Source organism: Sprattus sprattus, assembly GCF_963457725.1.
Source record: "Sprattus sprattus genome assembly, chromosome: 12".
Taxonomy (NCBI): Eukaryota; Metazoa; Chordata; class Actinopteri; order Clupeiformes; family Clupeidae; genus Sprattus; species Sprattus sprattus.
Window position 1 is genome coordinate 26,187,816 of NC_137910.1, and position 18,366 is coordinate 26,206,181.

The following is an 18,366-nucleotide window of genomic DNA, read 5'->3' on the forward strand; positions in this document are numbered from 1 at the left end:
AAACAAACAGGTGGTAAAGATTGACAACGCGCCAACTCATCTAGTCCGTTGTGCCCCATGGCTCATGTGAAATGGTAGCGGTGGTAGTCGACTGAAGACTGTTATGACACGGAGGTATGGGCTTTTATTTTGTGTCTTTTTGTCCTTGACCACCAGCTAACGGAAATCAGCGTTCGATAACTATTTAGTTGACTCTGTAATTTTCTACAATTAAAACTTCATCGTTACTACTAGTAAAGTCGTGTCATATTAGCCGGGTTCAGTGTTAACGCATTAATGAAGATAATGTAGGAAACGACTGGACATGTTGGGTCATGTTTAGTCGAAGATTAGGAATTATTAATCAACCAAAATGGTGTAGTACTAACATAGGGAGTATTGAATGTCATATAGACGTTTATAGAAGTTTGCAAACATTTCTGACGTTACCTATTAAGGTAAACGACCAGGTAGGGCCGGGGAAATAACCCCAGCTCAGCCCGCCTCACAGTCAACCTTTGGGGCAGGAATGTGAACGTAGACTCTATTATGGAGATCCATCATGGAGCCAGGAAAGGCAAGCTTTCAAAATGGTACGTAAGTAGTATAGACGTAGCCTATTGCTTTTCAATTACATTTTCAATTATTGCTGTAGTTGCTGCATTATTAATTATATATTATGAAAGGCAGTAAGGTGTCGAAAATAAATAATTCACATAAAATGTGATGCATAATAAACGATCTGCAATGTACTTGTTTTTAAATGCATTATGGTAAAATTAGTTAATAAAAAATAAATAAACTGTGTTTTCCTGTAGGTCTATGTGTAGCCTATGTACATCAACGTATTGTTTTTCCCCTCTGTCAGCTTTACTTGGATTTGCAAGAGAAAGTCGTTGGCCTTAAGAAGATGCTTGTCTGATGTTTTAAGCACATCTGGCCTAAGTATATCTTCATCTGACAGCTGGAAGTCATTGGTGCCTATACTGTTGTTCTGTGCCATTTTGCTGGCTTTGGCCCTATACGCTCAGGTGGAAAGACTGCACAGTTTTGTCTGTGGAATCTTCATTCCTCAATACCACTATCCATATGTGGTACCACTCACCTTTGCACAGGTAACAAGCATATTCCCTTGACTAAACAGAAGTACGTTATCAGTTATGGTACACACACTGCCCAATTTATGGCTCCTGTGTCACCAATGGAGTGGGGAGCGAGTAGAGGAATGTGAAATGTTATTTAATCTGTAATGTAGCATTATTTATGAATTAGGCACCTGAAAGTATCTTTGCTCCACCACTCATTGGTGCTTTTTATTTTTGTATTTGGAAGGTATGATAGACTTTAGAAAACAAGCGTTACATTGACCATTTATGTACTTGTATTATGTAGATAGATCTACTTTGATTACTCTGTTGTTATAGGCTGACACTTGCACTGATAGTTTATGGTGCCTTTTGTTTCTATTCTTAGACCGTAATACAAAGTGCAAAGTAAGCTATAACCTTATGGAGTTTTGGTCTACAAGCGAGCTACATACCTGAACAGCAACACATGTAATAGGGAGTCACTAAACCCTCAAAATTAGGTATTCCTTCTAGGTCTCACAGGCAATAATCTTGCAACAACTTTTGGAAAATTCCAAGCAAATATAGACGTTTGGGGCAGAGAAGGGCTTGAACCAGAGCTCAGTCCTAGAACTGCTTTAAAGTTCATTTGTACTACTAACTAAAGCAAGAGCTCCATTAACACACCCATTGATGAAGAAAAAAATACATAAGTGTGGCCAGTATGGTGTATCAGTGAAAGCTTGTTTTGTGCCTCAGCATGTGTGGTATGATGTTCTTGCATGTTGCATGCAAATACATGAGTGGGTGTAACTCTGCAGAATGCCAACTTAGGTTATGATCATCTCCCTGGCGTTGCTGGCCTTGCACGGCGTGTGTGTGATCTCGTTGAGGCCCTACAGCCTTGGACTCGGGGAGCGCATGCTGGTGCCCGCTGTGTGTGGCAGTGCCCAGGCGGTGCTGGAGCACTGGGCACGGGCCAATGCACACTCTGGGCTGTACCCTCTCTTCACACGCCTGCTGCCAGTCCTCAGTGTAGTATGGAGTCACATCTTCACACTGACTGCAACACCCTCTCTCTACCTGACGTGTTTACTGGCAGGCGTCACTCTGGGTTCCATCACTATAACAGGTATACAGTCTTATCCCATAGAAAAAGAAAATAAATGAAATACAAAGATAAACTAAATGTATAATCCCGGGTTTATGTACTGTATGCTGACAGTATTGGTTTGTGTCTGCCTCTCAGTCGCAATGGGCGTACATTTTGTGGAGCCACTGGAGTGGGTGTACTCTCCTCTCAGCGTACTCCTACATAGCTTCTCTCTCACCTGGATGGCCAAAGTTGCAGAAGCGGAACGCCGGCACGTTTCTGTGTTCGACTGCTACTTCTCCCTGGTGGTGACGCGTTGCTTTGTGCTGGGGTTCCTGAGTCTACTGCACCCTGACGGACCGAGGGCCCTGGGAGAGGGAAACTGGCAGAGTCTGCTCTTCCTGGGCTACCTACTGGCCATCCTCTTGCTTGGAGCTCTACAGCACCTACTAGTGGACATGACTGCGTTATACTTCTCCCCGCTGGCAGCTGCCTTGCTTTACGCTGCCCATGAGTTGGCCCTTCCCTTTTACAGCCTGTTGTAATGGGATGGAAGATAAAGACATCACATGGTAGAAGGTCCAAAACCTTTGGAAACTATTGGTTTGTTTACAAAGAGAGTGTTGAAATGTCAATACTTAGTGAATGTTGATGAATCAATAAGAACTCGACAAGTGTACAGAGCTGACTTTGTTTTGGGAGAACTTGTCGGTGGTGACGTACGCAGGTCATTCCTACCTTCCTGCCCACTTCCCATAGCTCTTGATGTTTTTCAAATGTATTTTAAAGTGGTGGGACAAACAAAACAAAAAGATATAAGTTATAAGGGTTTCTGACTCTACTCCATTCTGAAAGTACTCACTTTCAAAAGTGTAACTTCACTGCAGATAGAAGCCATACATTCCAGTCTGATTGTCTGTACTTTTGCTGGCAGAAAGCACAGAGAGATCAAAGCTAGAACATTATATACATGACAGTGGCAACTGACTGCTACAAGCTATGATGAGTTGATATATTGAAAAGTTATGCTGTTTGAACAATGTGTTTTTGCAACAAGTAAACCATGAAGAAAATGCGGTTTGATCACTGATTAGTTTGGGCTTTTTTCTGTGTCAGCTTCATGATTCACGTCCCCAAACCTGCTCTAGCAGGAAATAAAACATGGTATCCCAAGTGCAAACATCCTTTATCGGGGGAATGTTTCAGAGAACATCCATTGCAATTTTGGAACAAGGGATAGGTACAATGATAAGATACTGTGCCAAAATATGGATTTATTTATTATACTTAACAGACTTTACAGAAAACGCTACAAGACCATTATCTTAAATGCAGTTCAATGTTCTGGTTCTCAAACATGTACAAAAGTATCAACGTTCTGCCTTGAGTGAAATGAACCCGCATTGCTCAGACTTCTTTCCCCCTGCATGTTGACAATTCTACTAGACAGGACACAGAGGGAGGTGAGGAGCTCATTGAGAAACACACTGAATGCATCAGGAGGCAGAGCTGCTTTTATGCAACATCAGGTGTTTGCTCTGTTAGCTCAGCCCTCCCTGTGTAAGTGCTTGGTTACATCACATGAGTGCTTGCTGTTGAGAGGGACTGACATCGAGTCAGTTGATGATGGGAGCTCACTGTGGTATTTGAGCAAGTCATCCAAAATCAGGGGCGGTCTGAATTTGCTGGAAGATGGAAGCCCATGCTCTGCAGCAGGTTTGATGCAGGTCCTGCTAGGCCTGCCTGTGAAGCCAGGGATTCTAGTAGATTGGTGACCAGGTTAAGATCCACATCCAGGGGTTGAATCTCTTCTCCTTCCTGTTCAGTGCTGGAATGAGCTTTGGGAGCTCCAGATGGGTTTGCTTCCTTGTCCTCTTGCTGTAAAAGGAATATAGACTTAGATACAACATGGTAATACAATTCAATTGTAAATATAATTTTTGTGTTAATGTGAAAAATTCACATAATGCTCCCTTAAACATGACTGACATTCTGCATAATATTAATTTCATTATCAATCAATTAATCAAGTTTATTTGGAAAATTGAGGCAAAACTAGGAGGGCTCACTTTTTCAGGCAGTGTGAAACTCTTTCCAACATTTGTGCCTCTAAGTTCTTGGTCCATTTGGTCCATATAGCTCTTCAGACTGTTAAGGGCCTCAGCACCGGACTGCTTTTGAGGAGCAGAGAAACCAAAAGCCTCGTCTTCTTCCTCATCGTCATCATCATCATCCTCCAAATCATCAGAGTCCAACTCTTCATCCTTTGCTCCTGTTTGCATAGCATGGTTGAATGTATGAGGAGTATGTCACGCAAACGTCACATATCTTTCTCGTCTTATTTTGCCTTGTGTTTAACCATATACTGTGTATCTACACTGCAAAAACTAGTACATCCTCGGATAAATGAAAATTCAATGGCTGAGTATTAGCTGTTAGCTGCTAGGAGAGTTTTTCTAGGCGCTATGCGTGTTTATGCAACCTGCCATATCATCCTCTCCCCTCCACAGATCATAAACTCAGCAATAGAATGTCAATAAGTAACTGCCTGCTTTGATATGCTTTGTGCTTATCGTATTCCATTTTAAAACATACCCAGGAGTTTGTCCAGAGCACTAGTCACAGAGTCCGCATCAAAGCTAAAGGGGTCATTGGCCTGAAACCTGAACAACAGATAATAAAACATTAGATTCAACCTCATCTTAAACTCATGAATCCATTAAAATAAATCCTTTGGCAAACATTGCCAACGCACTCTAGGGATTCCATCAGGAGATGATTTACTTTACTACATTATTCCTAGTTAAGTTGTTATGATGTTATGTGAAATATGCATAGTAATGCTTTCTGATGTTGGTCTGCGAGCATGATGACCTTACCAGGGTAGTTCTGCTCCCTCATATGAGGACATGGTATTGATGAAGTTCTTCATCCCCTCAGTCACTGCCACTAGGCTATAGCTGGCCTCCTGTTCCGCCTCTTCCCCTCCCCCGGCTGCATTGCGCTCGCCTGTCCTCCTGCCCATGTCTCCACTCGCGCCACAGCCTGCCCTCTCCTGCAGGATCTGATCCAAGTCCTGAGGGGTGAGCTCCAGCCAACTGTCACCTACGAGTCCGAGGTACATATTCACTGTCAGGGACTACACCCACTGTAATGCTACTATACTGCAGTTGAAACACTCATAATTACACCATAAAGCAGATGCTGATGACTCAGATTACTGCACCTATTATTCCATCATGCTATTGTAAAAGTGGCACATTGAAAATTACATAAATTATTATGGTGACAACAAACTCCATGACTACTTGAGATGGATTTAGATTTTATGGATTTAGATTCAGGCCCGTATATATAAACAAAGATATTTGTCTATGTTGTGTGAATCGCCGTGCTAGGCAGTATAAAAGTAACCAAGGTTCCCTGAAATACACAAATGAATTGAACAGGAAAAGAACCTGAAATGTAATCTGGGGGAAAGGCAGATGGAAAGAATGGGAGAGAATGCAAAGCATTTCTAAAAAGTTCGAATGGAGTACTGACTGTCCTGAGGTGGGAGGTGTTTCTCTTGTTTTTTGAGTTCTTCCAGATCGTAAGGGGAGCTCTGTAGGATCTGCAGAACCTCCTCGCCTGGAGACTTCACACAAGAGCTGCACAGACAATACATAGAAAGGGCAAATAATAAATGCATGTAAACACACACACACCCATTTAAATTATTTATTTGAATTCACCAATCATATTCTTACAGAAAGGATTCAAATATTTCTCAGAGGTTGAATACAGCTTAGTGACTCATGGATACAAGAAACATCTCCTACGCCAAACAGCAAGACTACCTATAGCAGCTGATACAGAGCAGAACTTTGCTAGTTGTTTAGATTGTCTCTTACTAAGTCTTGCCAGTCGTAGCCCACTGACCGAAAGCTTATGGACATGCCCCAGACTTCCAAATATCAATACTACCAGCTTACATGTATAGCCTAGATCTCTTATCTTAGCAACAATGGGCTGGTAAATGGTCAACTTGTCAAGGAAGGCTATTTCCATATAGAGGTCATAGACACAGGCTACCTCAAGGACTACTACCTCCCTTTTAACCTTGTCCAAGAAAACACACACACACACATACAACACAGAGCACAGACGAAAGAGACTGCAGATTACCTTGGTGTGCACAGAAAGGACTGCTTGAAGACATGTTCTGCTGAGGTCATCAGTTCTTTGTATTGTTTAGAACCATCTAGTTCCCCCTGAGAAACACAGACACCACACACATATAAGTGAGGTGAGTAAGACGCTTTAGTGAGACAATCTTACCCATAAGCACTGTGCTAATACTCTTTACAAAATCACCATTCTGAACACTCACTCTGAAGTAATCGTTCTTTTTCAGACTCTTCAGGAAGCTCTTCCACTGCGGGTTACAGCTGACTGGGGCGTCCGGCTCAGAAGAGGGAGTTCTACACTCGGAGCACAGGATCTCAAACCCATGAGCCTGAAATGTCACACACACACAGCCCAACGTCACACAACACCAAAACACTGGCAAACGGAGTCGATGACCGATAGATCCACATTCACTTCAATCTCACCAGCTTCATCCCGAGCTCGTGGGCTTGATACTGGGGTTGGGTGCAGGGAGGCAGGCTGTAGCCACTCCGACGGTCTGGCTTGAAAGTCTGCTGCCGGAGCTGAGCAAAGAGGCATCGTGTGAAAGTCACCTAGAGTGCAAGGATGAAGAAGGGATAAAGGGAGAGAAGGAAATATTTATGTTGACAAGATCTCTAGCTCGGGGTCCAATATTACGTCAGGATATTCAATTATTGCGAGATGGATAGTCAAATTGCACATCACAAGAAAAAACAATAATAATGTGCTATGTGTTTACCGAGGTAAGGACCCTCGTCTCAGGTAGAAAGGTTCGGAAGGAGCGGCAGGCTTGAAGGTCCACTGGGTCTCGTAAGTAGAAGGCAGACACGGCCGGGGCAAGCAGGTCAGGTCTCTGGGACAACACAGTGACGATCCCAGCTGGCAGGAAACAGTGGGCTCGATGAAAACCTGTCTGGATCTTATCTGGGAAACTGAAAGTATAAAAATAGGTTTATTGCCACAAAAAACAATTACAAATAAACAGATACATCCAGCTCAGTGCCCATTTATACCACCTCTTTAAACATGATGGGGAAGTTTAAAGAGTCTCGAATCATAGTGTGTGCACTCTACACCTTGGTATACAAACAAAGATAATCATCAAATGACTTTTTTTTTTACAAACAACCCCCCCCCCCCCCCCCACAAACACACACACACACACACACATAACCTGTACACAGTATAAGATCTATTTGTACCTGTATGTCTAAACAGAAGCTACAATTGTCAAGGAAAAGGTCCCTCACCCGTCTAATTTCTTCTGAAGAGCTGAGCGGATCTTTGAACTGGCTAAGCAGGCTTCTCCGTCAGAGGCCAGGAGAGCAAGGGCCTGGCTTATGGTAGGCATCTTATCCCTAGACCAACCCACTGCACCAGGCCGTGACGGGCAGGGGATTATATGCAGCTGTCCCCTACAAAAGAACACCTAAAAGATAACCCCAGTTAGGATGAAAGAAGTTTGTCATCAAATCGCTTAACAAGTGTTACAAGCAAAATTCTTACTGTTACAATAACGGTCATTGCACTTCAAATCCATACTAAATGTTTTTAACCATATGCACAAATATATAAGTTTCATGTTACCATTTCATTTAAGGAGGGGCTTTTCCCTCAACCACTTAAAGGAAAACACACAGACATACACATATTCACAAGACATAAATGATACCAGGATAATTCTGTGTCAAATGAAAAGATTTTAGAAAATGTTCCTGACTGACTTTGTAGGATTTTCTTTATATTTTCTGTAGATAAAGTCATTGTCCCCAACAACTGCTGTGCAAACTTTAGTTCCAGAGATGTGAAGGCTTTTAAAGGGGGTTGCGGTTCTAATAAACAACTGTTGTTTAAAAAATGAGTCACTTTTGAATCATTCATGCTTGATGCTTGACATTTTTAGGGATTTCTCTTTACTATTAGATGTCATTATCTTATGATGTAGTTGGTCCACAGTTGCATAAGTTATGGCTTGCTGAATTGTATAAAAACAATCAACTCTTTTAAATCTCTATATACTACTCATGTTAAAGTACTTTCTTAGCAACTAGGGGTATTTGTTTTCTTCCTTGGTTGCTTTGTGCGTTTGTTTACTTATCCATGCGCTGTTTCGTTTATGTAGCCATGTGCATATGTTAGTCGTATCTGTCTTTGTCTCTGCCCCTCAACAACTGTATTAGCCTGATCGTTGTCTGCTTTGTTTTCACCTGTTACCTCGTTGTGTTTCAAAACCACTTTCTGTAATATTCAGGCGGATTGTGATCAGACAGGAGAAATGTCACAATAATAGCCCTATTTATTGCAGCACAGAGCACTGATTTGTTGATCACAATAGCACAGACGCTGCAAGATCCCGCTCAACTCTTCACACAAAATAGGAACCAAAAACTTAAAGTACTGTTTTGAAGCGCCACTTGGTGGATGTGCCCTGAACTGGACCCCATGATATTGACATGTTTCTCATGCACCTATTTTCATGTCAAACTTTTAGGGAGACTTCGTGAGACATTTGATGATGAGGTCCAGACTTTTCATTTTTTAATTAAGTACAAAATTATTTCCAACTGTCTGTGGCATTTTCAACCTTTTCTTGGTAAAATGCCTTTTTGGCAGCTGTGACTTTGGAAGAAAAACCAGATAACAGAGACTTAAAGTTACCAAGATTATTGGATCATTCCAGCTACATGTTTGGGATTATACAAGTGAAGTAGGGACAATAAGTCTGCTGAATAAGAATTGTCCATATGGAAATTCATATCACCAAGGATAAGTAATGGACAATTATCCATTGGAAGTGCAGACAGTAGAATGTCCATCTTATCCACAAGTTGTCCTGGTGGACGATAAATAACCATAAGGTATAACTTGAAAGGATTAGTTATCATTTTGACATGGTATTTAGTCATAGTTGCCCGTAGGCAGCAGCTTTAGGAATTTTCAGTCAACCGGATTCCAAAAGCCTGTTCCACCTCCTCTACCAAATGAATAAGAGGTGTGGGGAAAAGGCATAATTAAGGAATGATTGGAGGGGATTTGCCTTAGCCACATTCACAAATCCCGACATCTAACAATGTACCAAACACCTCTTCAAAACCCTTCTGACGCCATAAATCTGCAGCTATGTCACTCACCACACAAACATTATGAAGTCTGGTGTATGATTTTAAGGGCTGCTAGCCGATGAAACTGAAAGCACACACTCAGCATTAGGCTATATGGAGTCCTCACCCTGTTCTCACTGTTGTCTGGGTTCAACCACTTCGGCAAGTAGTCTGCAGCCTCAATCAGAAGAAACTCCCCGTCATTATCTCCCACCTTGGCCGTAAGTTCTGGAAAGGTCTTTGTGATTTGCTGAAGCAGGTATACGATGAACCACTCATCATCCACATTGTCACCAAACTCTGTGCAGCCTCCAATATGTGCTGGCACAGATCCTAGCCATGAGAGTAAAGATGGATGAACAACATAGACTCGCACTGCAACGTTACATTGAATTCATCTTGAAAAATCTACTCAAAAGTAATTGCATTGCTTTTCGCGCTTTAACTGATATACATTGATTCGTAACAGTTTGGTATTCTGATAATGTTTTAAATAACGTTAAGGGTTAACGTTGACTTCAACTTTTTTCCAAGAGGTACACAACAGTATCAAGATATGCCGATCGTTACCTGCTTCCGGCTGAAATTTCAAGCTGAACGGCTGTTTTTGCCATATATATTGCACTAAAATATTAGCGAAACAGGTCAAGATTTGCTCCCTTAAGTGCAATAATTTTCTTTCGTTGTCTTCGGCATCCGTCAAACTCGGCTTGGTGAGGAATACTGAATACTGCACAGCATCCTCGGGTACTTTTCTACCCCTCAGTGGATCATCGGCCATGTTCACTTCCTATGGAACTAAACGAGAATATACACAAATTCTTTGCTTAACAATTTGGGAACGACGCAAGTGGGGAGGATCAAACTCATTAGAAGGCTATTGTCGCCTTGCAATCTTCCGGAGAAAACAAAATTGGTTAACATACGTTTGGGAAGCGCGGAGTGCAACAGCTAGCGTAGCCTTATCTGTAACCTGTAAACAAGCTAGCCTTAATATTTGATTAAACTGGTGCCAACCTTAGCGATTTCACGCGTCGATTTAAATCTCAAATGATCCCTAAAATGATGTGCTGTATTTTGCTTTCACTATTGTTCGGCAGACATATCAACCACGAGTTCAAGAATATTGTAAAACGATATTCAAGTTAAACGTGTTTATGACGAAAAGCTAGCTGTAGTAAACACGTGAGACGGTAGCGGCAACTATACTTCCGGATTTGCTTTTTATTCAAAATAAAAGTAAATGTAGCCAAAACTAAGTTCCGGATTTTGGCTTAATGCACATAAGGCACACACAATGAAAGATACCAAAAGTGTACAATCTGTTTTCATTAGATTTTATTTTATCTTATTGAACTGAGCTGGTTGTAGGAGTCATGAAGCGAATGGGGACTAAGGGACTTTTCATGAGAATTGGTGTCGGTCCTACCATTTGGGGAGTGATGTTCATCTCGTGATTACGTCACATTTGCGTCTGCCCCGTGGCGTTCCCATGTATGTAATGTATGGTTATCTTCCCCACTTTCCCACCACTACTAAACAGTGATGGCTACGAGTGAGATAGGACCCTTTGTACCAAGGTAGGCAACAATGCATTTAACAGTTTGTAAACTAAATCCATGGTTTAACAAAATGTTACTAGAACTTAGGTAACTGGTTGTTTGAGGCCCCTCAAAGTCTCAGGTCCACTGATTTCACTGGCTATGAAGATGCTGTTAAGTCATTTTTCGCAGCGTTAACCCTCTAGCTTGCTAACATAGCTGGTCAGCAGTTTGCCAAACTATTTGTTTCCCCGGACAAAATATACAACGTGTAACGTGTAAGCAGAAGGAGTTTAACTTACATGCAGCGTGACCGTGACTATTGTTTACGCTATCGAACAAAATGACTGTACATGGGAGCCAGGAAATGGCTAACTGGCTAACTTAGCGGTTATGTTCGGACCCCTAAACGGTAAGTTTTCACTTGCAGATTTAGGCGAAATGTTAATGTTTCCGAACTGGAGAAAAACTTTATGGATGCTGCTCGCGCCATACCGTATAAAGAATAACCGTTAATCCAATCATATGATCTTATTGACGCCAACCCCTTACCTCTCAAAGCCAGTCGTTCAATGGCGAGCGAATTGTAATTCGTCAAATAGGTTCAAAGATCGTTTGCATTACAACAATATATGATTACCCAGTTAGCTTACTTGGTTGGTAGAGTCATCAGCAAACATTTAGCAAGTTTCATAATTCAGATAGATACACATTGACTGCCTTGAGGACATCAAGTGTTGGATGGCACAAAAGGTCCAACAATGAAATGAGAATAAGTCTGAAGTTATATTATTCGGCCCCCCTGACTCCATCAAACTGACCACCAGCAGCCTAGGCAATCTGTCTACTCTGGTGAAGCCCCAAGTTAAAAACCTTGGTGTTATATTCGAATCGGCCTTTAAATTTGACAAACAGATCAATGCAGTAGTTAAAGCCAGCTTCTACCAACTCTGCAACATTGCCAAAATCAAGTCTTTCCTGTCACACAAAGATCTTAAGAAGGTTATCCACTCATATCCTCCGGCTAGACAACTGCAATTCCTTGTATACTTGGAATATCACTGTCTAGCCTTCAACTAGTCCAAAACGCCCCTGCAAGGATCCTGACCGGCCTCTTTCTGTTAGAGGTGTTTCTGTTCTTTGATGTGTAGATCCTTAGTTGAGTGTGTTGCTTCTGTTTTTCTATTTAATTTGTTTGTCATCTAATTGTTTTGTTTCTCTTTTTCTCTTTTTTAATATTTGACTGTGTTTATTGTTTTGATATTTTACTGTGATAATTGTACAGCACCTTGGTCGGCATGAGTTGTTTTTAAATGTGTTTTATAAAATAAATTGACTTGACCTGACCTTACATTTAACTGCTGTTTCTATTTACAGCTGCTGAGCTAGCTCTGTAATGAAACGACTGAAAAGTTCTATATTACGTGTCTATTAAATATCACTTCAGTGGATGTAATGAAAGCTTTTTTATAGCTGTGTATCTAAGTTTTTATATTTTCTTCTGTATCCACCCGTAACGCCGTCTGTTTTGGCCAAAGAACAGGGGGAAGATAATCATATGCCTTACCCAGTGTGAGTGGACTGATGCAGGCATGTCTCATGACCCTGCTAGTCTGCATTTTTGCAAGTTGTTACAGGAACACATTGGAGATGCATGAATTGCTTTGTTTTTTTTTCCTAAACAGTTCTTATTTTTACAAGGGCTGTGAGCGGAAGACCCCTTGTTTGATTAGGAAGTGGTAGCCGGGAAGAGTGGCACTCCGTCCAGCGTAGAGGAAGTGACCTGGAGTTTACACACCGGCGGAAGATGATGTTGCTATATTGCCACCGGTGAGGCCTGCCCTGCACTGCACTCTCCCAACATGCCCAGACGGGGACTGCCATTGCAGGGCAGAGCACGATGGCTCCTCCTGGGCATCTTCCTGCTCCTGATGTTGTTACTGTTCGCTTACCTGCTGGAGTGCACACCACCCGCTGATGCCGGTCTGGCCCTGCCAGGGCTGGGGGCTGAGCCCTATGGCCGGGAGTACTACCAGGCCATGCTCCAGGAGCAGGAGGAGCGCCACGGCAGCCGGGCCAACAGCCTGAAGCGGCAGATCGCCCAACTGAAGCAGGAGCTGCAGGAGATGAACGAGAAGCTGAACGCCCTGCAGGAGCGCAAGGAGGCCCCGGCAGGAGGGCCCGGCCTGACCGGGGACAAAGACCAAGAGCCCGGAGACCTGCTGGAGTATTTGCACGCCCAGATTGACAAGGCCGAGGTGAGCACGGGGGCACGGCTGCCCAGCGAGTACGCCATGGTGCCCTTCGAGAGCTTCACCGCCACCAAGGTGTTCCAGCTGGAGATGGGTCTCACGCGCCACCCAGAGGAGAAGCCTGTGAGGAAGGACCGGCGGGACGAGCTGGTGGAGGTGATCGAAGCAGGACTGGATGTCATCAACAACCCAGACGAGGAGGACGCACAAGAGGAGGATGTTCCCATGCAGAGACAAACGTACACTGAGGGCCATTTTATTGAAGGTACGACTCGTTCAGTGTCAGCACAACTCCCTTATCTCTGCCAAGAGTTGGTAAATGAGTAATCTTGCTTCATTCAATGCCTAACTTATGCTTTTCTGATGGTGCTGGATTGCAGCGGAAGGTAAATATTTGTGTTGCAGTAAACACACCAAACAATTGTATTCATCCACAAACTATTTTTTATCAATATATGTTTTCAGACTTTTTCATGTTAAGTATCTGTATTTAGGATTGGTCTACGCTTTGAGTGAACAAATTGGCCCAAATGAATGATACCTTCATTTTATCTCTATACAGGGCTGTACAGGACAGAGCGGGACAAGGGCACTCTCTATGAACTCTTCTTTGCGAAAGACGATTCCAATGAATTCCGTCAAGTCACTCTCTTCCGTCCATTTGGTCCACTGATGAAGGTGCGGAGCGTGTCTGTGGAGACGACCCATACCATCATCAACCTCATAGTTCCTCTTTCAGGCAGGACTGAAACCTTCACTCAGTTCCTTCACACCTTCAGGTGAAGCTCTGTCTTTGGCTTAGTTTGAGGGAACTGTAGGACTAAAACATGGTTGTCTGACAGTTTTCTGACATGCTTGTTTTTTGATTTCTTCAAAAGCACGGCATGGTGTTGTATATTTAATTTCTTCATGGTATCTGAAAACATGCTGGTACTTTAGATAGAGCCGTCCTTGATTGAATGTTGGAAAAGCACATTTATATTCAGCGTGCCAGGGAAAAAGCCTCAGATTTATGGCGTTAACTCAAACCGCATCATCAAATTCTTTTGGTCGCTGGCTGCCCTGCTTTTGGTGTTCCGTGTCTGAATAGTTGAATGAAAAAGGGCGGGTATCTTTGGTGCTTGACTTGCTTGCGTCATCTCAATGGGCAAGGTTGAAGTGGCTGCTTATTTGAGGACGTTGTTATTGAACATTAGTCTCATTAGAAAGACCAGGGTACTGTTCGGCAACGCTCGCTAAGCGGTTTAGCAAGCTAAATTCCAGGCTAAAAAAAGACAACACCGCTTTAGCGAGTTCGTGGAAGCAACTTTTTATCAATCACCATGGTAATTAATCGCTTAGCCCTAACCTGCTCCAGGGCAGGCTAACCAAAGTTTAGCTGGCTAAACTTGCCACACCCACGCCAAAAGGAGGGATCTCATTGACAAGGAGTCATATTGTAGTTTGATTAGCGTAGGAAAAGTTCTTTGCGATCGCCAAGAAGATCCATTTTTCCATCATGATGAGTTCTTGTATGAGCGCTACCGATCCACCCGACAAGGAATAATTAATTTCGAAAACCTTCTCGAGTCATTTATTGCATAGCCCACCACCGTAGAACATTGAATGTCTTCACTTTCTTGCGAGTCGTTGCCTTCATTTTTGCAATGTCGGCGATGCGAGAACAAAGCACTCATAATTATATGACAGTGGTAGCCTATTAGTAGCCTACAGTTGAGACATTGGTACAGTTCATAAACCCGAAATAACTTTCATGCTCAGCCTGAGACGTGATTTTTAGTTTGCACATGAATACTAACGTTTTCTTTGATCCCAGGAAATTTGAGCACATAACCCATCTCCATTACGGAGATATTGGCTAAAGTTGTTTTACCTACTTTAACTTACATCATTGCAAACGTTTAGTTTTGCAAACGTGTCTAGTTTTTGTGCAGTGGTGGATGGTGGATGTGGATGGTAATGTGGTTGCATGATAAGAAGAGAGAAAGAAACACAATTTATTTGCATTGCTTCAATTTATTGAATGTCTTATTAATACATTTTCATTTAGTCATTTAGCAGACGGTTTTATTCTAAGCGATTTAAAACTACAATTCTACGAAGGTGAAGGGAGTCGAACCGGCAATTTACGTTCATGGTCATATCCCGCCTTAGCGGAGAAAAAAATTAGTCTTTTTCTTTGAGTTTAGACTATGGTGCCGTTATAAATATCATGGTTTTGGTGATCGACCTCTCCTGCCTTTTGAAGAGGGACGTGCACGCGCAATTTAGCTGATGATTTTAGTCTGGGATAAATTAACAAGAGGTTAAAATAAATTAGCGCCCGTCGCCAGACCGGCTTGGCCTGTTCTCAATTAGCAAGCTAGTTAATCTCCAGTTGCGAGCTAAATTAGTTATCTTGGCTTCAGTTGTACACCGGCAGGGCCCAGAACATGTCCTCAGTGTTTGGACACTGTGTTGACTTCACTACTGGGGCGTGTCTCTGCATCATTGTGTTTTAAAGATTTAAGCAGGCACCATAGTGAGCTTTGAAAGAATGTCATGCCTGGGGGAAATATATTTCATTGCTAATGGATTAGTTTTTTTCTCATTCTGATGCCAGAACTTGTTCAACAATAAAAAACACAGGCTTACTGTTTTGTTTCCTTTATTCTTCCAGAGAAGTATGCATACTGCAAGACAAGCGAGTCTATCTTACTGTGGTCTATTTTGGGCAGAAAGGACTGCAGGATGTCAAGTTTTCACTTCAGAAAATGGCCAGGTCTGTATTAAAGTAACCTAACAAGAAAGGTGCCCACTAAATCATTCCATCTACTGCCAGCCAAAAGAAAAGAGCTCTGTGTCTGGTGGTAAAGTTGCCCTTTCACCCTCCAGAGAGGAGAACTTCACAGACTACACTTTACTTCCTGTGGATGAGGAGTTCTCCCGCGGCCGTGGCCTGGACATCGGCGCTCACGCCTGGAAGAGGAGTGCCGACGTCCTCATGTTCTTCTGCGACGTGGACATCTACTTCAACCTGGAGTTTCTCAACTCCTGCCGCCTTAACACTGCTCCTAGTATGTTTTTACAGATTATCAGCGCAGATTAGATGTTCTATTGTAATCTACAGAGCCTTTTGCTTGAAATATTGTCTTGTTAGTCGGCTGAGAAACATTCTAGTCATAGACAGTTGATATCTGGTTGTTGTCTTACCAGTTTTGATATTTCTCCTCAGATAAAAAGGTCTTCTATCCAGTGGTGTTTAGCCTCTATAATCCTGCTGTTGTCTATGGGAATCTTGAGCTGGCTCCTCCCATTGAAAATCAGTTGGTAAGGCACTAATAATATTTCAACTTCATCAGTATGTATGCATGCCAGTGTCACTATACTTCATCAGTATGTATGCCGGTGTCACATACTGAAAGTTGTTGTTATTGTTGTTTTCTACCTTATACAGTCAATTCACAGAATAGTAGAAGAGGTAAATTAATAGCATTCCTTTTACAGATTCATAAAAAAGACACAGGATTTTGGAGAGATTTTGGTTTTGGTATGACTTGCCAATACCGATCTGACTTCCTAAACATTGGTAAGTGTTTAATAATGAAGTGCCAATATCAAACAAATTAAAATGGAATCTGATTCACTTTTGAGACAAACTGTTTTATGACAGGTGGCTTCGACCTGGAGGTCAAAGGTTGGGGCGTGGAGGACGTCCACCTGTACAGGAAGTACCTGCGGAGCGAGCTAATAGTGATGCGCACGCCAGTCTCCAGCCTTTTCCACCTGTGGCACGAGAAGCGGTGTGCTGACGAGCTGACCCCGGAGCAGTACCGCATGTGCATCCAGTCCAAGGCTATGAACGAGGCCTCCCACTCCCACCTGGGAATGCTGGTGTTCCGAGAGGAGATCGAGAACCACCTCCGGAAGCAGGCCTTCAGGACTCAGAGCAAAGCAGAGGATTAGGACCAGCCTTGCACACGTAGGATTTAATCTAAACCTAGACCTAACCACTGGATACTAGGATTACTGTTTGAAGGTTTTGTTGAGAAGCAAATGGTTACTGCAAGGATTAGCCAAACCTTCGAAACAATGGGTTTGTGAAAACCTGTACTTCACTGAAGAAAGACTCAACGGCAATGCCCATATGACTATTTGGAATCTCCAACTAAGGAGATCAGATGTCTCTGAGAGGCTGTCTGAATGGCGAAATGCTTTTATGAAGGTCAGTTCAGCTCCGGCTTGCCACAGGAGCTTTAAGTGGGTTCCGGTTACGTGGGCTCTCCAAGGAGGACTTTGAACTTGAATGAATGACATTGAGGCATATTTCCTGCCTCAGAAGTGAATACAGAGTTTCAGTACTTTTACTGTCTGTAAAGCTGGTTTTAACAATTGTTCGTAGAGCCATATTTCCTTTTTTATTCTTTAACTGCGCTGTGATGAATAAGGGATCAGTGTTAAAGCAGTCATTTCAGAAAGGGACAATCTGTTACTGAGAATGAAGTTTACGGATCTAATACTACAGTAAATGTTACTGCAGGAAGAACTGTGTGAATAGATCAGAAAATGCAACATTTCTTGAAATGCTACAAAAAGCATGGGCTTGTTCATATTTTACATATGTTGCATCGATCATTTTTAATATTAAAACGCCACATTTGAACAAAAAAAATCCTTAGTGCTTCGTAAAGTTGGTAACAATTTGAAATGGTCTCAGCCGTCAAAGCTTTTTTTGTCTTAAATTGTTTGAGACCCCTTCAGCCACCGAAACTGGTGTAACTGGGTGCAACCTGATGATGTGCCTGGAATTACAAAATGAGGACAAAGCGAATGTCCTGTTCTCAAGATGTTGTGTGTGTGTGTATATAAAGATCTGTGAACATGAGCCAGAGGGGAAGCCTGGACAGCAGTATGCTCCATGTCTCATTTTGATAACATGAATAAAATTTTAACCCAAATCCCAAGACCCAAGTCTTCTTTCCGAAGTGACATAAGTTTTCTTGTGAATGCAGTTATGGTGTTATTATTGCCATCGCAGCCAGTGTTGCCATTTATCCCCATATCTAGCTTAAACCTCCTTCATACTAAAGTGGCCTTTGTGGAGCAGCTTAATAAAGCGATGAGTTTATCATCTGTTGACATTATAGATCTGCAGACATAGAGTGAAGTCTGCGGCTGGCGTCTATCTTGGATCATGAGTTT

General features: G+C 42.5%; 2 protein-coding genes across 3 annotated transcripts; one reads left to right on the forward strand and one right to left on the reverse strand.

The window, feature by feature from the left end:
- Nucleotides 1-3,495: 3,495 nt before the first annotated feature.
- Nucleotides 3,496-10,561, reverse strand: ecd (ecdysoneless homolog). Its single transcript, XM_080848620.1, has 12 exons — nucleotides 9,963-10,561; nucleotides 9,520-9,725; nucleotides 7,542-7,720; nucleotides 7,031-7,223; nucleotides 6,735-6,863; nucleotides 6,512-6,637; nucleotides 6,307-6,392; nucleotides 5,683-5,789; nucleotides 5,019-5,244; nucleotides 4,735-4,802; nucleotides 4,209-4,411; nucleotides 3,496-4,017 (listed from the first exon to the last, which is right to left on the reverse strand). Exons 1-12 carry the CDS (start codon nucleotides 10,171-10,173, stop codon nucleotides 3,805-3,807), a joined length of 1,947 nt encoding a protein of 648 aa, XP_080704746.1. The 5' UTR covers nucleotides 10,174-10,561; the 3' UTR covers nucleotides 3,496-3,804.
- A 322-nt stretch (nucleotides 10,562-10,883) lies between these two features.
- csgalnact2 (chondroitin sulfate N-acetylgalactosaminyltransferase 2) lies at nucleotides 10,884-17,979 on the forward strand. Of its 2 annotated transcripts, none has more exons than XM_080848625.1 (8): nucleotides 10,884-10,972; nucleotides 12,619-13,450; nucleotides 13,748-13,964; nucleotides 15,845-15,946; nucleotides 16,060-16,241; nucleotides 16,400-16,494; nucleotides 16,672-16,753; nucleotides 16,838-17,979. In XM_080848625.1, the coding sequence occupies exons 2-8, from the start codon at nucleotides 12,796-12,798 to the stop codon at nucleotides 17,128-17,130; spliced, it is 1,626 nt and encodes a 541-aa protein (XP_080704751.1). In that variant the 5' UTR covers nucleotides 10,884-10,972; nucleotides 12,619-12,795; the 3' UTR covers nucleotides 17,131-17,979. The 2 variants fall into 2 exon arrangements, with proteins under 2 accessions (XP_080704751.1, XP_080704752.1); XM_080848626.1 differs by having other exon boundaries at nucleotides 10,942-10,972; nucleotides 12,635-13,450.
- The last annotated feature ends 387 nt before the right edge of the window (nucleotides 17,980-18,366 follow it).